The sequence below is a fragment of the Phacochoerus africanus genome, chromosome 7, assembly GCF_016906955.1.
Source record: "Phacochoerus africanus isolate WHEZ1 chromosome 7, ROS_Pafr_v1, whole genome shotgun sequence".
In the NCBI taxonomy this organism is placed as follows: Eukaryota; Metazoa; Chordata; class Mammalia; order Artiodactyla; family Suidae; genus Phacochoerus; species Phacochoerus africanus.
In genome coordinates, this window is record NC_062550.1 from 15,755,076 (window position 1) to 15,780,217 (window position 25,142).

Here is a 25,142-nt window from a genome sequence, read left to right on the forward strand (position 1 = left end):
GACAATCCGGTTTTGAAAAGCCGTGGTGGGGGGACTTCTCTGTGAAACTCCCCTGACCCTGGACGTCCCACTCTGAGCCACTGCCCTTCCTCTGGCAGCTGTCTGCCTTCCTGCTGTTGGCGGGCATGGGGGCTTTGGTTCACAGCTCAATGGGGATATGGAAGAATTTAACCACATTTCCTCTTCTCTGAAACCCCTTCTTACGAACGTATAAGATCTCAAATTAGAAAATAACCCGACATGCTAAATGAGCTGAGTGGAGTGAGAGAGGTAGGTAGCTTTCAACTATAGATCCCTGAAATGTGATCAGATTTTAACACAATAAGGATGAGTCACATTACGTTATGACCCACTGGGACCCCAGTCTAGGCCACCGTGCTGTTGAATTCCAAATTTTCCTGTCCCTGTGCTATAAATATCCTCTGTCACCAGCAGTCAGTCAGTGATAGCCACGATGAGTTGGTGAAAGGTTGGGGGGTGATGAAGGAAGCAGGTACATTCCAGAGGGGCAGGCAGGACAGGGGAATGGCGGTTGTTAGAAGCTGTCAAAGAGGAGAGGGAACAGGACTTAGCATGGACCATCTCACTCATACACGCAGTGTCTGGTAACTCTTGGAGATGAAGGGGAAACTCTGGACTCCTGCCTAGGATACAAGATAGAGACCGAAGTCATTTGACTGAGATATTAAGGAAACAATAACCTGGAGGCTAGAGGACTTGGACATCTGGGGCTGTGTTTAATTTGTCCTGTTTCCCAAGGAGGGAAACAAGAATCCCAAGGACTCCCACTGGACTCCTGTTCTCTGGACCCACCCTATCAGCCCACTCCTATCTCTCCACTCCTCTCTATCCTGCTGGTCTACAGCCTCATCAGCTCACCTGGACCAAGTGGAAGCCCCTGAAGTGCCCTCCTGACTCTAACCCACCTGCATTGACCCTCCACGCTAGTCTTCCAAAAACGATGTGTCCCTCCACCACTCAGCACCTCCAGTGGCACCTTACCTATCAAATTCCAAACCTCTTGTAGGAATTCAAGGCCCTCAACCGTATGGCCCAAACTCCCCTTCCTAGCCCTGTTTCCCATGATTCTTCAATTTCTCTGCTTAAGACAATCTGGAAAGCCCTCCAAGCTCAAAACCTGCCTTATGGCTTTTTGCCCCCAGCCCTTTACTTAAAGGAACCGCATAGATCCTATGAGACCCATCACAAATGCCACCTCCTCCAAGACACCTTCCCTGGTCACCTTCCAACCTTGTGATGTCTCCCAAACTTGAGCATGCAGATTGTGCTTCCCAGGGTCTGGTATGGGCCCAAGATTCTATATTTCTAACAAGCTTCCAGTGAGGTTGTGTTGGAGTCCCAAGAACATGCTTGATATGGCAAGGCTGAACACCTTGCACAAGTCAAGTGGAATTGATCACATACAAACTTGTATTATTAATATTCAAGTATGTGCCTTGGCTTCCCTCTGGAATGAACATTCTTTGAAAGTAGGGACCCACAGAAGAGAGAGTTTATACAGTGAACAGAGAGCCAGCTACAAAATCAGACTGCTTCAAGTTTGACTCTTAACTCTATTACTTAATTGCTAGGACACTTAAGTCACATAACCTCTGATAAGGATTTAAAAAAATTCCTCCCTCCCAGAGTATTAGAAAAAATAGTGGCTGTGATAATGCCCACCATACTGCCTGATACTGAATATATTTTAAGTTTGGCTCCCTGCTCGTTCCTTCCTTGTCTAACTTTGGGGCTTTGCAGTCTTGTATGTAGTAAGTGCTCAGGGAATCCTCTGGGCCTGACTTCTGCAGGAACTTCTGTTCTACCTGTACAGTTATGTTCAATCCACACTGCTAAGCTTTCCTCTCTGGAGAGATGCTCTAACTAGGAATAAACATGATATTTTATAGTCATAGTCTTCCTACTTGTTGGTGAGTATGCCATATGTTTCTAAACATAAAGATCTACTGACATCTGCCAGGAATAAAACACAATTTGTTCAGGTCAGAAACGAATATTTATTTGACCCAAGTTACTATAAATAACCGACCCACTCTTGTTCAGGTTCCCACTCATCAGGCCTTCAGGGCTTGACCTCACTGGTTCAGGGTTTTCTTCCCAATTGTATTTCATCAAAATGTCCTATGTCCCATTTCTTCATGCTCACTGAAGCTCTAGTGAGTCAATTAAATCGATCTTTTCTGAGCTGCCAAAAGGGACATAACAGGAAGAGCATTTGACATAACAGGAAGACCTAGGTAACAATTTTGATTTTAGCACTCTCCAGGAGTGTGATTTTAGACAAATATTTCCCTTCTCTAAGTCTCAGTTTCTCATCTGTAAAATTGGAGAGTGGGCCAAGATGATCTATAAAATCTCATGGTCTTTGATTCTAGGCTAATAAACTGATTATCCAGCCACTCCACTAAATTTGAACTAGGACCTCCCGGTGCTAATACCCAGTTCTTCCTCAGGCCAGTGGGAGGAATATTTTTCAGCAAGTGGAACTCTGATCTCTCTCAAAGCACCCTGTGAATGCATTTTTACCAGCTTGGTCTGGTTTAGAGATAAACTCTACAGTATACCCTTCAGCTAGCCACTCAATAGCTAGTCTTTCATTTTTCCCTGCTTGCTAATCAAACCCCAGTTTTATTCAAGGCAATAATGTGAAAGCCCCAGAAGCACTCATGATTCATCCAATCTAGGAGTTAGTAAATATTTTCTGTAAAGAGCTAAATAGTAAATATTTCAGGCATATGGGTTCTATCGCATATGCCTCTCCTTTTTTCTCTACTCTTTAAAAAAGAAAAAAAAGGAGTTCCCGTCGTGGCGCAGTGGTTAACGAATCTGACTAGGAACCATGAGGTTGCGGGTTCGGTCCCTGCCCTTGCTCAGTGGGTTAACGATCCGCCGTTGCCCTGAGCTGTGGTGTAGGTTGCAGACGCGGCTCGGATCCCGTGTTGCTGTGGCTCTGGCGTAGGCCGGTGGCTACAGCTCCGATTTGACCCCTAGCCTGGGAACCTCCATATGCCGCGGGAGGGGCCCAAGAAATAGCAACAACAACAACAACAACAACAACAAAAAGACAAAAAAAGAAAAAAGAAAAAAAAAAGAAAAAAAATTGATTATGGGCTGTACAAAAACAAGAGCCAGGCCAGATTTGATGCGGGGGTGATGCAACCATCGTGATTCTATTCTATTATTTTAACAAATATTCATCTCTGATATTTTTCCTTTCAGCTACAGATGATAGAGTTTTGGACACAAAGTTTAAAAGGTCTACTAGGGGCTTCTGGAAAAGTTGTTGTTTTCTGATAAAAGGAAGACGCATAAGAGGAAAAGTACTTGATGCCTTCCTTTGCCCTATCCGTCTATTTTGAATGTGGACCTGATCCCTGGATCTGAAGCAGCAATCTTGTGACCATGAGGACACAAGCCAACGTGAGGAAAAAAAGCCAACAGCTTAGGAGGAATTAGCAGAAAGATGTATAGGGCCTGAGTCCCAGATGTGCTCAACTGTTGAATAAACCCTGGAATTTCTTACCTCCAATCTTTTGGTTAAATAAGATAATAAAAATCTACATTCTCTAAACCACTGTCAGCTTTCTGCCTTTACAATTCAAAACATTCTTAAAATATTAAAATTAAGGAAATTTTCTCTTAATTTTTAAAGTCTCAACTATATCCTGAGCCTTCCACTATGTGCCAAGACCAGGGGTTACAACAGTAAACATAAAACATTCCTGCCCTCATGGGTCTTTCAGTCTAATGGAAGAGATGGCAAGGCACAGACAAATAGTCACATAGGAATCACTGAGAGTGGGTGATGAGCCTTCCTAACTCTGGTTTTAGTATTCCTACAGACAAATAATGAAATCCTCATGGTAAGTCTTTGAAGCATTACCATCTGGGAGGCTAAACAGAGCAAAGACTAACTGACTAAAGTTCAAAGGCAGACATACAGACCCAGGATCAAACTCTAGCTCTACCCTTTACCAGTTGGGTAACTTTGGTCAAGTTACCCCCTTTGAGCCTTAGTTTTCACATGTATAAAATAAAGCTATTAATTATAAGCTACCTCCTTGGACTACTGTGAGTGTTGACTGAAATATTGGAATTAAAGCACTTCTCATTGCTTAATAAATGACTGACATATATACACATTAGCTACATACATATTAACTAATTTGTTTAACAATATATGCTTAGAAAGAACTACTAGAAGGGAACACAAAAAATATCAGGAGTAGTTATCCCTGATTAGTGGGATTAGAGACAATTCTTTTTCTTGGTCATTTTCCCCTACATTTTTCAAATATATACAAACATGACTCTTACAGCTAGGGGATGTATTTCTCTAACGTAATATTTTTGTGTTTTGAAAGTAAAGACAATATGTGGACTGAGAGAGGAGTTAAGTGGCTCATGTTTTAGCTCTAGCACTGGTACTGACATAGACTCCTCATCAACCCTGGCTTTTTCCTTGAGGATATTTCTAAATTGCTACATTGGAACCTACGCAAAGAGTGCTGTCCATTAGGCTTATGAGACTGAAGTTAGAGTTTGGAGATGACAGAGAGGCTAAGATATAAAACAGCAACAATCCAGAGAGAAGAGACCCATAGAGAAGAAAACAAACATGCCTGCATTCAAATTCCCCTCAAGTCTTTAACCCACCCCTATGCTGCACATGTAAGAGAGAGAAACCAAAAAAATAAGTAAAATAAAATAAAGCAAAAACAAAAAACAAAACAAAAAAAAAACAAAGAGAGAACATCAGCTTAGCTAGGAAGTCAGAAGTTGGAGTTCAGGCTGGAAAAAGGTAGAAGGAACTTGGTTAAGTACCCAGGGATTTAAGTTGTGGACCCAGAAAGGCCATGACCTAGGAGCTAGGAGTAAAGGCCACACTCTAGTAGTAGGGACAAAAATTGAAACAGTCTGGACTTAACCAATTCTTGACAGGATCAAGGAGAATCAATCCGATCTGATTTTCTATCTGTCTGCTAGAACAAATTTTAACATTCTTTGGAGAATGATAACATCATTCACTCAAAGCCTCTCTGATTTTGCATCCATAATGTTGAGTGTTAGATCAAAAACTATAATGCATATTGAAAAACAGAATTAAAACCCTATAATCCAAGGAAAAAAAAATAGGTAAAAGAAGTAGATCAAGAGATGACTCAGATACTAGAGTTATCAGACAGGGAATTTAAAATAACTATGGTAAATGTGGTTACAGAGATAAAGGAAAAGACAGTCAAAATAGAGGAAATGATGTGACAAATCAGACAAAAAATGCAGAATATCAACTGGAGATTGTAAAAAAAGAATCAGTTGGACATCTATCATAGAAGAAAGACTACAATATCTGAAATTAATGTAATCTGGATGGGCTTAATAGCAGACTCTAGACACAAGAGAAAATGGGAATTGAGAACTGAAAATCAGGTCAAGAGGAAACACCAAACTGAAGTACAGAGAGAGAAAAATGGACAAACCAGAGCAGAACAAAGAAATATAGGAAGTACAGTCAAAATGTCTACTATTCATGTAACTGGAGTTTCAGAAGGAAGTAAAAAAGAATGGGATAGGAGTTCCCACTGTGATTCATGGGTTAAGAACCTGACATAGTGTCCATGAGGATGCAGATTCGATCCTTGGCCTCACTAGCAGATTAAGGATCTGGCATTGCCACAACCTGCGGCTTAGGTCATAGATGTAGCTTAGATCTAATGTTGCCAGGGCTGTGGCATAAGCCCCAGCTGCAGCTCCAACTGGACCCCTAGCCAGGGAACTTCCATATGCTGCAGGTGCAGCAATAAAAAGATAAAAAAGAATGGGTCAAAAAAAATATTTGAAGTGATAACAGTCAACAATTTTACAAGTTTGATGAAGGACAATCCACAGATGCAAGAAGCTCACTGAACCCCAAGAAGAAAAAATATAACAAAACCGTATCTATGGATGTTACAGTCAAACTGCTAAAAACTAAAGACAAAGAAAAAAATCTTTTGCCTGAGACAAAAATACACATTGCATTTGAAGGAGTAAAATTAAGTCTGATGGCTAACTTATAGAAAGCAGAAGACAATGCAATGAAAACTTTAAAGGGTTTGAAGGAAAACAAATCTTATCAACTAAGAATTCTATATCCAGCAAAACGGTCCTTCAAAAATATGGGTGAAATAGTTCTTACACTATTCTATACTGCACTACCAGAAATAGTAAAGGAGTTTCTTTGGGTTGAAGAAATAATGATCCCACATGGAGGCATGGACCTCCTAACAGGAATGAAGAGCCTTGGAGAGGGTATATATGTGAATAAATGTAAGTAAGTATTGACTAACGTTTTAAACAATAATAAACCCAGGTGCCTATGGTCAATTAATCTTCAACAAAGGAGGCAAGAATAAAAAATGGGGAAAAGTCTATTCAACAAGTGGTGCTGGGAAACGTGGACAGCCACATGTAAATCAGTGAAACTAGAACACACACTTACACCATGCACAAAAATAAACTCAAAATGGCTTAAGAGTTAAACATAAGACAAGACACCATAAACCTCCTAGAGGAGAACAAGGTAAAACATTCTCTGACATCAACTGTACAAATGTCTTCTTAGGTCAATCCCCCAAGGCAAGAGAAATAGAAACAAAAATAAACCAAGGGGACCTAATCAAACTGACAAGCTTTTACACAGCAAAAGAAGCCATAAAAAGAAAAAAAAAACCCAAATGACTACCTACAGAATGGGAGAAAATAGTTGCAAATGATGCAAATGACAAGGGCTTAATGTCCAAAATATACAAACAACTCATAAAACTCAACAGCAAAAAAACAAACAACCCAGTTAAAAAATGGGCAGAAGACCTGAAGAGACATTTCCCCAAAAAAGACTAATGGATGGCCAAAAGGCACATGAAAAAATGTTCATCATTAGTAAGTCTACAAATAACAAATGCTGGAGAGGGTCTGAAGAAAAGGGAACCTTTCTACACTATTGGTGGGAATGTAAATTGGCACAACTGCTATGGAAAACAGTATGGAGGTACCTCAAAACTAAATATAGAACTACCATATGATCCAGCAATTCCACTCCTAGACTATATCCAGACAAAACTTTCATTGAAAAAGATACTTTCATTGAAAAGAAACATGCATCCCTATGTTCCTTACAGCACTATTCACACTAGCCAAGACATGAAAACAACCTAAATGTCCAACCACAGATGAGTTGATTAAGAAGATGTGGTATATATACACAATGGAATACTACTTGGCCATAAAAAGGAACAAAATAATGCCATTTGTAGCAACATGGATGGAACTAGAAACGCTCATACTAAGTGAAGTCAGTCAGAAAGAGAAAGACAAATACCATATTGTATCACTTATATCTGGAGTCTAACATACGGCAGAAATGAACCTATCTACAGAAAAGAAACAAACTCAGGGGCATGAAGAACAGACTTGTGGTTGCCAAGAGGGAGGGGGAAGGACTGGGAGTTTGGGGTTAGTAGATGCAAACTATTGCATTTGGAGTGGATAAGCAATGAAATCCTGCTGTATACAGGGAAATATATCTAATCACTTGTGATGGAACATGATGGAGAATAATGTGGAAAAAAATGTATATAAATGTATAACTGGGTCACTTTGCTGCACAGCAGAAGTTGACAGAACACTGCAAATCAACTATAACGAAATTTTTTTTTTAAATTTTCTCACTGTACAGCAAGGGGGTCAGGTTATCCTTACATGTATACATTACAATTACATTTTCCCCCCACCCTTTCTTCTGTTGCAACATGAGTATCTAGACAAAGTTCTCAATGCTATTCAGCAGGATCTCCTTGTAAATCTATTCTAAGTTGTGTCTGATAAGCCCAAGCTCCCGATCCCTCCCACTCCCTCCCCCTCCCATCAGGCAGCCACAAGTCTTTTCTCCAAGTCCATGATTTTCTTTTCTAGGGAGATGTTCATTTGTGCTGGATATTAGATTCCAGTTATAAGTGATATCATATGGTATTTGTCTTTGTCTTTCTGGCTCATTTCACTCAGGATGAGATTCTCTAGCTCCATCCATGTTGCTGCAAATGGCATTATGTCATTCTTTTTTATGGCTGAGTAGTATTCCATTGTGTATATATACCACATCTTCTGAATCCAATCCTCTGTCGATGGACATTTGGGTTGTTTCCATGTCCTGGCTATTGTGAATAGTGCTGCAATGAACATGCGGGTGCATGTGTCTCTTTTAAGTAGAGTTTTGTCCGGATACATGCCCAAGAATGGGATTGCGGGGTCATATGGAAGGTCTATGTATAGATTTCTAAGGTATCTCCAAACTGTTCTCCATAGTGGCTGTACCAGTTTACATTCCCACCAACAGTGTAGGAGGGTTCCCTTTTCTCCACACCCCCTCCAGCACTTGTTATTTGTGGATTTATTAATGATGGCCATTCTGACTGGTGTGAGGTGATATCTCATGGTAGTTTTGATTTGCATTTCTCTTATAATCAGCGATGTTGAGCATTTTTTCATGTGTTTGTTGGCCATCTGTATATCTTCTTTGGAGAAATGTCTATTCAGGTCTTTTGCCCATTTTTCCATTGATTGATTGGCTTTTTTGCTGTTGGGTTGTATAAGTTGTTTATATATTCTAGAGATTAAGCCCTTGTCGGTTGCATCATTTGAAACTATTTTCTCCCATTCTGTAAGTTGTCTTTTTGTTTTCTTTTGGGTTTCCTTTGCTGTGCAAAAGCTTTTCAGTTTGATGAGGTCCCATGGGTTTATTTTTGCTCTAATTTCGATTGCTTTGGGAGACTGACCTGAGAAAATATTCATGATGTTGATGTCAGAGAGTGTTTTGCCTGTGTTTTCTCCTATGGTGTCCTGTTGTGTATTTAAGTCTTTTAGCCATTTGGAGTTTATTTTTGTGCATGGTGTGAGGGTGTGTTCTAGTTTCATTGCTTTGCATGCAGCTGTCCAGGTTTCCCAGCAATGCTTGCTGAATAGACTTTCTTTTTCCCATTTTATGTTCTTACCTCCCTTGTCAAAGATTAATTGACCATAGGTGTCAGGGTTTATTTCCGGATTCTCTATTCTGTTCCATTGGTCTTCTGTCTGTTTTGATACCAGTACCAGACTGTTTTGATGACTGTGGCTTTGTAGTATTTCTTGAAGTCTGGGAGAGTTATGCCTCCTGCTTGGTTTTTGTTTCTCAGGATTGCTTTGGCGATTCTGGGTCTTTTGTGGTTCCATATAAATGTTGGATTGTTTGTTCTAGTTCTGTGAAAAATGTCATGGGTAATCTGATAGGGATTGCATTGAATCTGTAGATTTCTTTGGGTAGTATGGCCATTTTTACAATATTGATTTTCCCAAACCAGGAACATGGAATATCTTTCCATTTCTTTACATCTTCTTTGATTTCTTTGATTAAAGTTTTATAGTTCTCAGCATATAGGTCCTTTACCTCCTTGGTCAGGTGTATTCCGAGGTATTTGATTTTGTGAGGTGCAATTTTAAAAGGTATTATGTTTTTGTATTCCTTTTCTAATATTTCATTGCTGGTATACAGAAATGCAACTGACTTCTGAATGTTAATCTTATATCCTGCTACTTTGCTGAATTTGTTAATCAGTTCAAGTAGTTTTGGGGTTGAGTCCTTAGGGTTTTCTATGTATAGTATCATGTCATCTGCATACAGTGACAGTTTGATCTCTTCTCTTCCTATATGGATGCCTTTTAACAAAATTTTTTTAAATAAGTAAACAAAAAACAACAATAATAATGTCTTTCAGGGTTTATAGCATATGTGGAAGTAAAAAGCAATAGCAGAAAGGATGGGAAAGCAGTAAATGAGGTTAAACTGTGAGAGTATTCATGCACTCTATTTGAAGTGGGAGAAGGAGTAATATGAGGCAGACATGAAAGGAAAGGTACATATTGTAACCCCTAAGAGAAATACTCAAACAGAATATCTAGTTGGAAAGCAAGCAGAGAAACACATTAACAAAATTTATTGCATTAATCTTTCCAAAAAAAAAAAAAGGGACAAGGGAAGAATAAAGAAATAAAGGCAGATGAGACAAATCAAAATTGAACAGCAAGTTTGTTCTTCAAAAAATAGGGCAGGAAGAAACACTCTCAAATTGTTATGTGAATCTAGCATCATGCTGATACCAAATTCTGCCAAGCATATTACAAGAAAATAAATTTATAGCTCAATATCCCTCATAAATATAGATGCAAAAATCCTTAACAAAATATTAGAAAATCACATCCACAGGTACATAAAAAGGATGCTACTTCATGACTAAGGGGGTTATGCCAGTTTAATTTAAACATTTAAAAATCATCTAAGACAATTCTCATTTTCAGAATAAAGGGAGAAAAATCATATGACCATCCCAATAACGTAAAAAATTGACGAACTTTAACATTTGATTAAAGAAAAAACAGCAACCAAGAAACTAGAACTATGAGGGAACTTAGCCTGATAAAGAATGGCTATAAAAAAAACTTATAGCTAATGTCATTCTTAATGATGAATCTTTGAAATTTTTCCCCTAAGATACAGAAAAAGGTGCAAATGTCAGCTTATTTTTGTTCAACATTGTTTTGGAGGTCCTAACCAGTGTAATAAGGCAATAAAAATAAAGACATAAGAATGAAACAAAAGAAGCACAAGTATTTTTATTTGCAGATGATATAAGAATGTAAATAGAAAACCCTATAGCATCTGTCCCCCCCAAAAATGATTAAAATTACTTAGTGAAGTCAGCCAGATCACAAGACACCAAGTCAATATACAAAAATCAATTGTATGTCTATATACTAGCAAATGAAATTAATTAAATGAAATTTTAAAAATACAATTCACAATAGCCTTAAAAAACATGAAACACAGGGAAATTTTAACAAAATATATGGAAAATACAAGATGTGACAGAAAGTGAAGTCCTAACTAACTTAAACTGAACAACACAACTACATTAAATTTAAACACTCTAAAAATCCCAATTAAAGATAAAGATAATCTGGAGTTCCCACTATGGTGCATTGGAAATGAATCTGCCTAGTATCCATGAGGTTGCAGGTTCAATCCCTGGCCTCGCTCAGTGGGTAAAGGACCTGGCATTGAGGTGAGCTGTGGGGGTAGATCACAGATGCAGCTTGGATCCTGTGTTGCTATGGCTATGGCACAGACTGGCAGCTGTAGCTCCAATTCGACCCCTAGCCTGGGAACTTCCATATGCCATGGGTGCAGCCCTAAAAAGCAATAAATAAATAAATAAAATCAGATCAGACTGGCTTTTAAAAACTGTTAAAAAAAAACCCTCTTAATATTGAATTCAGAAAGGCTGAAAATAAAAAGAGAAAGACATACCATGACAATCCTAATAAAAAAAGAAACCTGGTTGTATTAATATGGATAATACACTTGAAGGCAAAAAGTATTACTAGATATAAGGAGGGACATCTAATAAAAATGATCATTTCAACAAGAGGATATAACAATCCTAAATTTCTAGAAATGAATACTTCAAAACATGTCAAGCAGGAATTAACAGAACTGAAAAGATAGATAAGCACAATTGCTTTCAGAGAGAGCAAGCAACAACAATAAAATCCATAAGTATATGGAACATTTTTAATAACATGATTAAACAACTTGATCTAATTGATAACTGTAGAACATGCCATCCAAAAACTGCAGAATATACACTCTTTACAAATATACCTGAGCATCTGCCAAATAGATCATACATTTGGACAATAAGCAAGTCACACTAATTTTAAATACTGAAGTCATCCAGAATATGTTCTCTGACCATGTGACATTACAAAGTAAAACCAGGAACAGAAAGACAACTAGGAATTTTTAGAAATTAATCAATAGAAGGGGAGTTCCTATCATAGCACAGTGGAAACGAATCTGACTAGGAAACATGAGGTTGCGGGTTCAATCCCTGGCTCACTCAGTGGGTTGAGGATCCAGAGTTGCCATGAGCTGTGGTGCAGGTCGCAGACAAGGCTCTGATCTGGCACTGCTATGGCTCTGGCATAGGCTGGCAGCTACAGCTCCAACTGGACCCCTAGCTTGGGAACCTCCATATGCAGCAGGTGCAGCCTTAAAAGCACAAAAGACAAAAAAAAAAAAAGAAGAAGAAGAAGAAAGAAAGAAATTAAGCAATAGATTTCCAAATAATATAAGGGTAAAAGAAGAAATCACAATAGGAATTAGAAAATAATTATAAAATAATTGATAATATGATAATGAAAGTATGACCTCAGATAATTATGTGCTACAATTAAGTGATACTTAGAGGAAATTTTATAACTTTAAGTGCCTGTCTTATAAAAGGTTAAAAATCAACTGTCTAAATGTCTATCTCAAAATAGAAGAAGACAAAAAACTAAACTCAAAGAAAGTAGAAGGAAGGAAAAAAATAAAGATAAAAGCAGAGATAAATGAAATTTAAAAGAGTGTAAATTGAGGGGAAAAAAACAAAGCCAAAATTTGGATCTTTGAAATTGATAAACTCTGGCAAGACTGCTTAATAAAAATAGAGATAACATCGGAAATGAAAGAAGGACATCATCGTAGCTGCTAAAAACGTGACAAAAAACAATGAGAGGGAAGCTTAGATAATATCATGTAAATAAATTTGAAAAATTATATGAAATGAATTCTTTAAAAGTAATAATTTGTAAGAGTAATAAAACAAGAAATATAAAAATATGAATAATTCCATTGCTATTTTTAAAACTCACCATCATTAAAATCTTTCCCTCAAAGCTCCAAACCCAGATGACTTCAGTGTTAAGTTTTTCCTAATATTTAAGAAGTCAGTAATTCCAACCTTATACAAACTCTTCGAAAGAACAGAAAAAAAGGAGGTTTCCATCTCTTTTTATCAGACACCAAAAATTGACAAGGATATCATAAAGAAAGAAAATCACAGGCCAATAAATTTCATAAACACAGATGTCAAAATTCTTAACTGAATAGTAGTCAATCTAACCTAGAAATATATACAAAATTAAACTTCTGACCAGGAGCAGTGCCCTCCAGGAATGCAAAATGGCTTTAACATTTGAAATTTAATCAATGAAATTCACAACATTTAATGAAATAAAGGAAAAAAACATATGATCAGCTCAAGAGATGTAGAAAAACATTTAAGTTCTACACCCATTTAAGAAAAATATCCCAGAAAATCAGAAATTTGATAATGATATCTACAAGAAATGCACAACAAACATTATCTTAATGATGAAACAGTAAATACTTTTTCCTTAGGCTAGGAACAAGGCAAGAAGGTCCACTATTACCATTTCAACTCAGCATTACACTGGAGGTCCCAGTCAGTACACTAAGGCACAGAAAAGAAATTAAAATATAAAGAATATAAAAGAAGATGGAAAACTATCATTATCAGGTGTTCAGAACAAAATCAATAGCAAATTTAGCAAAGTGCCTTGATATAGTCATAAATTGAATTGTCATATTCTAGCAACTGACAGTTAGAAAAAAATTAAAAACAGGAGTTCCCATTGTGGCTCAGTGGAAACAAATGTGACTAGTATCCACTGAGGACTCAGGTTCAATCCCTGGCCTTGCTCAGTGGGTTGAGGATCCTGCGTTGCCATGAGCTGCGGTGTAAGTCAGCAGCTGTAGCTCCAATTCAACCCTAGCCTGGGAACCTCCATATGCCATGGGTACAGCACTAAAAAGACAAAAACAAAAACAAAACAATACTATATATAATAGCACTGAAAAACATCAATTACCTAGGAATAAAGCTAATAAAAGGTGTGCAAAATCTCTACACTGAAATCTACAAAACACTATTGAGAGAAACTAAAGGCCATCTAATATATGGAGGTCTAAAGTCACATACATAGATTAGAAATTTCACATTGGTAAGATGCTAATTCTTCCAAAATCAATTGTGAATACAATGTGATGCCAATAAAAATCCTGGCAGATTTTTGTATGTATGCATGTGAAAATAGACAAGCTGATTCTAAAATCTATACGGCAATATTAAGAACTTGACCAAAACAATCTTGAAAAAGAGGTCTTATGCCACCATATATCACAATGTATTATAAAAGTTACAGTAATAAAGACTTGGCCAAAATAGACAAGCTGACCAATGGTCCAGAATGAACATCAAGATATAAATACACACGTATATGATCTCCTGATTTATGAACAGTGGGTAAAGAATATTCTTTTCAAAAAAAATGGTGCTCTATCAATCAAAAATGAAAAATAAAAAAAGAATTTTGACTCCTACATTACACCTTTTACACAAATTCCAGGTGGCTTGTTGATATAAAAATAAAAGGTAAAATAATAAAACTTTTAGATAAAAACATGAAAAAAATAACCATAACCTTAGGTAATCTTAACCTTAGGTAGGCAAAAACTTCTTAATATGATACAAAAGCACCAACTATAAAAGAAAAAATGGATAAACTGAATTTTATTAGAATTAAGCACTTCTTTTCACCAAAAGATACCACCAAAAGAATTTAAGAGGCAGACCACAAACTGAAAGATGTTTGCAATACTTTTATCTGACAATCTCTTGTTGAGAATATAAAAACAACTCTTACAAATCATTAAGAAAAAGACAAAAGCACCATCCAAAAACAAAAACAAACAAACAAACAAAAAACTGACAAGCAAAAATCTGAATAGGTTGTTCATAAAAGAGGGTGTACACAAGAATATTCAGAGCACCAATCCTTCTCAAACTCTCCCCAAAAAATGGAAGAGGAGGAGTTCCATTGTGGCTCAATGGGTTAAGGATCCAGCATTGTCACTGCTGTGGCTCTGGTTACAGCTGTGGCTTGGGTCAATCTCTGGCCCAGGAATTTCTGGATGCCATGGGCATGACCAAAATAAATAAATCAACAGAAGAGGAGGGAACTCTTCTAAACTCACTGTACAAGATCAGTATTACCCTGATACCAGAGCCAGATGAAGATACTACAAGAAAACTAGAGATCAATGTCTCTTATGTATAGTGAAGCAAAAATCCCCAAGAAAATGCTATTTAACAAAATTCAACAGTGCATTAAAAGAATTATACACAATGACTAAGTGGGATTTATTCCTTGAATGCAAGGATGGTTCAACATATTAAATAAATCCATGTAATAAACCCCATTAACAGAATAACCACAAGGTCATCTCAACTGATATAGAAAAAGCATTTGATAAAATTCAAAATATTTTCATGACAAAAAGACTCAACAAAATAAGAAGAGAAGAAAACTACTTTTAACATAGTAAAACATAAATGAAAAACCCACAGCAAACATCATACTCAATGATAAAACAAACAAACAAATGAAAAGCTCTTCCTTTAAGATGAGGAACAAGTTAAGGATGTCCACTTTTGTCATTTCTATTCACTATACTGGAATTCCTAGCTAGAGCAATTAGAGAAGATCACACACACACTGCTAGAATAAGTGAATTAAGCAAAGTTGCAGAATACAAAATCAGCAAACGAAAATCAGTTGCATTTCTCTGCACTACTGATGAACAATCCAAAAAAGAAATTAAGAAAACAATTTTGTTCACAACACATTGAAAAGAATAAAATACTTAGAAATAAAATTAATCAAGGAAGCAAAAGATTTGTGCACTGAAAAACCACAAAACTTTGCCAAAAGAACCAAAGATGACACCAGTAAACATGAAGACATCCTGTGTCTATGGATTGGAAGATTTAATATTATTAAGATGTCAGTATTATCCAAAGAGATCTATAGATTCAATTCAAAAATCCCAATAACATTTTTTGGCAGAAATAAAAAAACCACCCTAAAATTCATATGAAATTTCCAGTGATCCTTAATAACCAAAACAATCTTGAAAAAGAACATTAGAGTTCTCACATTTCCTAATTTCAAAACTTAGTACAAAGCTGCAGTAATCAAAACAGTGTGGTACTGACATAAAGACAGACATACAAATCAATGGAATAGAATAAGGAGCCTAGAAATGAACCCTTGCATACATGGTCAAATGATTTTTGATGAGGGTGTCAACATTCAGTGGGAAAAGGACAGTCTTTTCAACAAATGGTGTTGGAAAAACTGGATATCCATAAACGAAAGAAAGAATTTGAACCCTTACTTTATAACTATCCACAAAAATTAACACGAATGGATCAAAGAACTTTTGGAGGAAAACCTTCGTGACACTGGATCAGTAGTGAATTCTTGGATATGACACCAAAGTACAGGCAACAAATGTAAACATAGATAAAATAGACTGCATCAAAATTGAATGTCTATACATCAAAGAACAGAATCAACAGAATAAAAGGCAACCTAAAGAATGGGAGAAAAATATTTGCAAAACATACCTAATAAGGAGTTCATACGCAGGATGTGTAAAGAACTTCTACGATTTAACAAAAAAGTATACAATCTCATTAAAAAGCAATCAAAAAACTTAAATAGACATTTCCATACAGTGCACATACAAATGGTCAATAAGCACATAGAAAGGTGTTCGATATCACTTATCATCAGGGAAATGCAAATCAAAATCACAATAAGATACTACATTAAATCCACTGTAATGACTATTATTTAAAAAAAAACAGAAAATAACAATATGGGCAAGGATGTGGAGAAATTTGAACAGTTAGTGCATGCTGGTGAGAATGTAAAATGGTGCATCCAATATGAAAACATGGCATTTCCTCAAAAGAGTAAACATATGATCTAGCAATTCCACTTCTGGGTATAGAGCCAAAAGAACTGAAAGCAGGAACTCACCAGATATTTGTACGCCCATGTTTATAGCAGCATTATTCACAATAGCCAAAAGGTGGAAACAGCCCAAATGCCCATCAACGAGTGAATAAATAAAATGTGGTGTATACATGCAATGGAATGTCATTCAGCCTTGAAAAGGAAGGAAATTCTGATACATGCTACAACACAGATGAACCTTAAAGGCACTATGCTATGTAAAATAAGCCAGTCACCAAAGGAAAAATACTATATGATTTCACTTATTTGAGATTCTTATAGTAGTCAAATTCATAGAGGCAGAAAGTAGAATAGCAGTTGCTAGGGAATAGGGGAAAGGGGAAAGGGAAAGTTTTTGTTTAATGAGTACGGAATTTCAGTTTGGGAAGATGAAAAAAAGTTCTGGAGATGGATGGTGGTGATGGTTGCACAACAAGGTGAATGTATTTAATGCCACTGAATTATATACTTAACATGGTTCAAATGATAAGATTTATGATGGGTATGTTCTACCACAATAAAATAAAAGTTTAAAAAAAGAACGTTCAGAGATGCTTAAGAAACAGTCACAAACTTGAAACAATTTAAACATCCATTAACACTTAAATGGACATATACATTGTGATATATGCATACAGTGGAGTACTATGCAACAATGAAAAAACTACTGTGATATACCGCAGTAGGCTGAATCTCACAGACATTATGTTGAGTAAAAAAAGCTACATACAAAAGAATACAGGTTCTATGATTCCATTTACACGAGTTTCAGAAACAGGCAAAACCAAACTCTAGTGATAAATGTCAGAAGCGTGGTTATTGACAGGGCTAAGATAGGAGAAAGACGCCCACAGCACTCAAAATGTTCTATTTCTTTGCTGGGTAGTGGTTATGCAGGTGAATACAATATGCAGGGGGGGGGGAAAGATATTCACCAAACTATTCACATAAGATTTATGTACCTTGTGTTCAATTTACCTCAGCTTTAGCAAATGAAGCAAAAATAGTGATGACAGAAGGACAACGCTAGAGAGGACTTGGAAGGAAGCTGTTCAGCCTAACAAACACCCTTTGGGGATTACAGAGCACGTGGTCCCTGGCCTGTTTCTCGAGAAAACTGAACTAAGGAGATACACTTCACCAACCAAGAAAGATACTGTGTCTCTGCTGGAAATGACATTTGTAAGAAGCTACCTCTTTTTTGCAGTGCTTTAGGGATAAACACAAGCCCCAGATATCTTCTGCTTTGAATACACATCACCCAGAAGCCTCAGTCTTACATAACCTAGGGAAAGGTATAAACACAGCAGTGTATATCTTTCCATTAACTCCAATTCTCTAGTACAAGATCCAGGGAAACCTGTTACTTTCACACACCAAGGACATTTGTGACTCTAAAACAACTGTCCCATGACACACAACTTTAAACCCGCATCTACAGTGACACAGAGAAGGGCCCTTCCCATTCAGGGTCCACATTTTCCCACTGAAGCATGACTGAGACAGAGTCTTTGGGACTCAAGACACTAAGAATGCATAATCAGCAAATTTTTACCATGGTCTTGGTTTCCACATCCACCTGACTGCACTGCACTCCCTACTAGCAGCAGAATATTACAGGGAGGGTCTGGGGTATTTCATAAAGGGTTAAAGAGCCTCTTGCTTCAGGAGACATGCTCCAGTCTAGCATTCTAGAAGCATCATTCCTCCCATCGGGACAAAGGCCGCATCCAGAACGTCACAGAAGAATGAATTTCAAGCACTTACTTTCATCATTAGAAACATTCCCCAGAGATGTGTGGCTGGAATAACGTTTGTTTTCACTTTCGTTGAGACATCTCTCAATCCAGCTCTCTGAAAATGAAAAAGAAGGAAAATCACGCTGTTGGTGTTTGTGGAGAGACAGGAATGTCATCAATGCGCTCGATTTAAAAGCCCTTCGACTTTCATCTGAGATCTGCCCAGACTGGAACTGGATCTGAAATGAAGATGCACTGTGGCCGATGAGACTCTGCTGAGTAGTTTGGAGGCAAATGTTAATTTGAAGTCCCAGTTGACTATTTTGTAGTTAAATTCTACTAATTCTGGAGCATTCATAGCCCAATAGTACCCACTGAGGAGTCTCTCTCTCTCTTTTTTTTTTTCCTTGGCCACTCCACAGCATATAGAGTTCCTGGGCCAGAGATCAGACCCAAACTGCAATTGCCATCTACTCTGCAGAGGGAGCAACGCAGCACTGGATCCTTTAACTCACTGTGCCAGGCTGGGGATCAGACCTGTGTCCTGGCACTGCAGAGGTGCACCGATCCCGTTGCACCACAGAGGCAACTCCGAGGAGACTCCTTTAAAAAGAAAACATGTTCCTGAGAAATAGTTTGTAAAAACAAAATTTGGTCAAGTGAATCAACAGCGGTGGTTTGGAGACTTGTAAATTAGCTGCCGAACCCTTTCATCAAAAGAAAACAAAAAGAGGAGTTCCCTTATGGCGCAGCAGGTTGAGGATCTGGCATTGTCACTGCAGCAACTCAGGTCACTGCTCTGGCGCAGGTTCAAATCCTGGCCCAGGAACTTCTGCATGCCATAGGCACGGCCAGAAAAAGAAAAGCACATACAACCCTGAGGGCTCCAGTTGAAGAGGAAAGGAAGGCAGGGAACCTTGCAGCTTCCCTCCCTTTACCAGTGACCCTTGAAGGGGCTCGTCCAAGCACAGACTGAAAACCACTGCAGGAGGAAGCATCAAAAGCTCTGTGGCAGCTGCCATTACCTTTGAAATCTCAAAGACTATGGGTTTTTAATACCTGAGTTCCAAAGACGACGTGTACTTTCCACCATGTAGCATAAAGTATACTCTATTCTCTAGACCATCTACTATTCATTTTCATTCATTCATTCCCTCAACGGCATTGGCCAAGTACATCAGTTCTGCTGCAGTTCTTGTTTGGAAAATACAAATGTGTTCCAATGCAAGTGACGTATTAGGGAACAGTCTGCATAGCACAAACTTTGTGTTTGCTTATACTTGATTTCTTCCTTAAAAAACATTAAGCAAATGCAGAAAACTGCACAGAGCCGAATTGAGCCCTGAAGGAATACGCAAAATGCACACACGCTCACACCTCCAACATCTACCAGCGACTTCAGTTCACGGTGTGGGTTATGAGACACACCTGCCCAGATAACCCACATGCTACCATGTCACAGTAACTCACAAGCTGCAGCTCTTCTGAAGTCCACTTCCAAAAGCAAACTCCGAGTCTTTTTCGAGGTGAAATGCTGTATTTATTGTATTTGTGTGCCTTGTAGCCACTTAACATGTGCGAGACCGTGCTGTCCTTTTCATCAGGTTCCCATCTTTTCTCCCGTGTGTCACTGACAAAAGTTTTCAAGATGTTGTACCTCTACCTTATTATGCCAGTAAACTCCGTGCTTTTTATCGTACAGTTCTGCTGAATGGTGGGGATTTTTAGGAACACATATGTAGTAATACAGCAGAACCGACCGTACCTATGGATGCGTGCTTTTGAACAGCGCTATCTCCCGCTGCCTTCTTTATAACATGGGAACTTGCATTTATCAAACCCCCTATGTAAAAACATGCCAGGCCCCGTACATGTGTTATTTCATTGCATTTGAACCACAACTCGCTGAAGTAAGGATCTTCGTCTCCAGTTTCCCTAGAAAGAAACTGAAGCTTCATCGAGCAATGTGATGCCTCATAATTCAAAGAGCCAAGGAAAAGATCTTTACTTTTCCTCGGCCCTTAGTAACGCACTGTAAAAGCAAGCCCCACTGCCGCTGGCGAGTAGGCTGTGTAGGGAGGGGCAAGCAAATGCCAACGGCAGGGAGAAGTGTCAGGGTTTGGATTTGTATTTTACATACCAACAAATTGCTCTTTTAAAAAGCGGCTTCCAAAATCGTAAATAAGTAGGAGAGAAATAGCCAAGGGGAAAGACCGGAGGCAGCTTGTAAAGAGGATATGGAAATCTGGTATCTCTGAGGAAACACTGAGCAGCAGAGAGATTGAAAACATGGAAACGCGACCCGCTTCTAGCAACCAAATGCACGGCATGGAAACAAATGGCTTTGTCATGTTTTCAGAACTGTGATGGCCCAGGGTGGTTGTCTCTCATCACATCTTAGGCAAAACCACATCAGGATACAAACCTCCAGAATGCTTTTCAGAACTCTCCAGAATGTCTCTACTCAGATCTTTCTAACGCTTTCAAGTTCTGGTACATTTTCCCTGGCAACGGCCAGGGCTGACTTTGAATGGCATCTCCTGGAACATGCAGCCCCTTCTTCTGCCCAACCACACCACCGATAGCAATTTCTACAGTTCTGAGCCAACCCCTGGCCTTCCTGGCTAGGTATGCACACCTGCTGACTCTCACGTGCGTGTGGGCACACACGTTCACACAAACACCCCCCTCCCCTGCATCAGAAACAGGGAACAAGGAAACGCTCTCCGTCTCACCCATTTGCCTGTGCCGGGATCAGGCCTATTATCACTGGAGTGCTTGCAAGGGCCTATTCTTGCCGGTGAGAATTCCCAGTAATTGGTGGGGCACGGTCTCTGAAGAACTTATGGCAACATTCTGGAGAGGAGCTGGCTCTGAACACCAGCTGGGCCAAGAGAGGCAATACCCACCCATGAGAGTTCAGGTCAGGTAAGAATCTTACTGATGGCTGTTCCTCCCCCAACCCCCAACCACCACAATACTGCCTAACTCCAACCCTGGAGAGAGCTGAAAGCAAGGTTACAGAAGGGAGAGAGGGTGGAGGGAAGAAATCCCACCAAGTACTCCTTTCCCCCACCTGCTGCCCCCACTCAGGTCTCTCTGACCCATGGCTTATGCCTGAAGCCACTCTGCTACCCAGCTCTGCTCCCTGGAGCAACACAGAAAAAGTTTGATATCTGTTGCCTGTGGCAGAAATAGGAAGAAGCCATCACGTCTCCATTTTTCTAGTCAGAATACCCCACTTGTTTCAGCTCTTTTTGGGAGAAATTGTTCCCACTTCTCTGCCATCCAGTCCACCTGCTTCTGTCTGCCTTCTACTTAATCACTGTCCATTGGGACATGTGGCCTCAGGATGAGCTCTGAGGGTTAGACAGCATCTGAGCAGTGTCAAACACAGCAGAACCCTACCTCTGTTGTGGACATGGGAGTTTCAAAGGTCTTGCCTTCCAGGCTGCATGGATGTGGTACTCTGAAATATCTAAATAGGCCATGGGCCTTGGGTCCACAGGTGCCCTTTGACCTGTCTTCTTCCCTAGGGAGACCCTCAGCAGTGGCATATGCAACTCGTGTTCTGTTAACTCATGTCTGGTAAGTTGTGTCCCTCATGATTGGAAAGCCTCTATTTAGGTCACCTGAAGTACCCCATATATTTTTTCAAACTACTAACAGTAGATTTGGTCTTGCAAAAGTCAAGAATTACTCAACCAGAATGAAAGATGTACTGAAATTCTTTTGGCCATGCCCACAGCATGCAGAAGTTCCGGGGCCAGGGATTGAACCCATGCCATATCAGTAAACAGAGCCACAGCAATGACAATGCCAGATCCTTAACCCACTGAGCCTCCAGGGAACTCCTATTGAGCTTTTCATAAAGCATTGTGTTCATCTATCTTATTCATCTGTAGATTACATGACTTAATAAAGGCCACCATATATTGAGCCCTTATAGGTCAAGCATTATGCAAATGCATTCCATATACCATCATTCTAAATCCTCATAACAACACTGTAAGTTAGGGTCTATTAATATGCACATTTTAGAGATGAGAAAACTAAGGCTTAAAAAGATTAAGTGACTTGTCCAAAGTCACCCAGCTAGTAAGGGGCAGGACCAGCATTCAAACTCAGGTCATGACCATAATTCTCTCGCCAAGTGTGCCCTGAGCTCTCTTTGTCTCATGTCCCCCGCAGTCTCCAGAACATGATGCCAATATCACAGCACTGATCACAGTCTGCCTTGCATTAGAGCTTTTGCTAAAATTCTAGTTACACATTACAATTTTTGCTAAATTCATTTATATATTCCTTTGCAAGCCTTTGCCATTCCCAACAAGCTCTTCAAGTTCAGAGCTTAAGCATCTTCAGAATGTACTGCAGGAGTTCCCGTCGTGGCTCAGTGGTTAGGGAATCCGACTAGGAACCATGAGGTTGCAGGTTCGATCCCTGGCCTCGCCCAGCGGGTTAAGGATCTGGCGTTGCCGGGCACTGTGGTGTAGGTTGCAGACGAGGCTTGGATCTCGAGTTGCTGTGGCTGTGGTGTAGGCTGGCGGCTACAGCTCCAACTGGACCCCTAGCCTGAGAACCTCCATATGCCACGGGTGTGGCCCTAGAAAAGACAAAAACACACACACAAAAAAAGAATGTGGTCCATTTTATTCTGTTTCTTTTGACTCTCCACTAGTGCCTGGTAAAAAGTCTTTCTTGTGGTCTGGCCTCAGGGAACTTTACATTACTGACACGCAAAATATCAAAGGATGCCCTGCATGTAAGGAGATGCGTCCACATATCTACAGAATTTCCTAATCATTTTCTTTTTTACCACATAAGGCATGAAAACGTACAATACGTCAAAGGTGATTTTTCCAAATAAAGGAAGGAAAATTCAACAAAAATTTACCTTGAAGCTTCTAGATACAAGAAGCTGTAGCAAAGTGAATCTGATATAAACATGAATAAGACTGATTTCTGCCTTCTAGTTGTCATCAACAAAGCGAGGCAGATGCTACTTCCCCAGCTCATGAGTACGGGGACCCTGTCATTTTTGCTCACCTGTACCCAGTGGCTGGCACCATGCCTGGCCCCATAGATATTGTGCAATAAGTGTGTTGAATGCATTCCTTTTTTTGAAAAACAACAGTAAATTCCTACTGTGTGCCAGGTACTATGCAAGTGTTCACGTGTGTGGTCTAAATTAAACCTCAGAACGATATTCTGTGGTGTGCCTTAACCTCTCTATTTATAGATGTGAAAACTGAGACTTGAAGCAAAGTTCTAATACTGTGATCAGGCCTGCAGTGTTGGTGCTGTGTTCTGGGATGTGGGAGAAGGGGCGCTCAATTCACACTTGGATAAAGCCTCCTGTTCCCAACTGCCTATTCTTGATCCATAAAAATCATCTGACCTTTCGGTAAGGACCACACTTGCTCTATGTGCCCAGCAGGATTTACGGATGGCTGTGAGTATAGGCTCCTAGGCTGCCAAGCATCCCTTCACCTGACTCATCATGGGCAGGAAGGAGGATGCAGATAATGCTGTGTAGATTTTCATTTTACAAGGAGTTTAACCCACACCGCTTAGAAGCAAATCCTCATGCCTCTCCACCTGGGATCGAAGATTTGGAAACCCCAATTTGAAATGACTTTCTCAAGTTCACACAATGAGTTGTAAATGGTTTTGGGACTTTCTAGGAGGCTTGGTTCCCTTAGCAGTGGCAAAAAGAACCAGGAAGTAGCTGCACTGGGGAACATGGCACATCCAAGGCAGTCCAAGGCTCAGAGCAGCGCCTCATGAACATGTATTGGCCTGGCAGGAGGAGCCAACTAAGTTGGTTTCCAAAAGGCAGGTAATCCTTGAAGTCTACAGAGCACGCTGACGTGACGAGCCTGACCTGAGCTTCATAGTCCATCTCGTGAGATGAAAATTTATACCACTTTACAGATAAGGAAACTGACCATGGCAGTGGCACAGCCAGGGACATACAGTTCAAAAGTATTAAAATCAGAACTTGAACCCAAATCTTCAGTCTCCAAAGCCGATGTTTATTCTCCCTGCTGCATTCCACGGAGCACAGACCAGCTCTTCTCTCCTAGGTCATCTACCAGCCCGGCCGCCCATCCATCCTTGCAAACTGTTATCAAGTGTCTTGAGTGCAAAGTTCAAACAGAAGAGATGGACAAAAGCTATTTGACAGGAAGCCATTATACCACCGCAGGCTTTCTCTGACGGACCAGGGATTCAGGACTCGAAAGCATCTGGTCTATGTTTTCTATTTTATTCTTACTTATTTCTCCCACTCTTACAAATGTCAGTTCTAACAACCTTTAGTATCTTGTTCAGGCTTAGTCCCCAAGCGCCCGGGGTGGTGGTGTCAGGCACAGAGCTGGTGGCGATGGTTGTGAGCAGGTGAAGCAGAAGGAACAGGAAATACTGGACAGGCTCCTCCCCAGGAAGGCCTCTGGGAGGAAACAGCATCTGCACAGAGGTGGAGTGCAGTGAGGGGGGCAACGTCTTGGAAGGTTCGGGATCGGGGACCACAAAGACAAAGGCTCTGAGGTAGGATGGTGTGGGACCAATTTAAGGAGCCAGAAGAAGGCCCCATGGCTA

The 25,142-nt window shown here is 39.5% G+C and overlaps 1 protein-coding gene across 2 annotated transcripts in view; it reads right to left on the reverse strand.

Moving 5' to 3' along the window:
- RFX4 (regulatory factor X4) overlaps window positions 1–25,142 on the reverse strand; it is a 170,251-nt gene that overhangs the window by 125,057 nt on the left and 20,052 nt on the right. For both annotated transcript variants that reach the window (XM_047786475.1, XM_047786474.1), the window contains exon 2: window positions 18,568–18,654. In XM_047786475.1, the coding sequence (XP_047642431.1) occupies window positions 18,568–18,654 (87 nt within the window). The remainder of the gene's footprint in view (window positions 1–18,567; window positions 18,655–25,142) is intronic.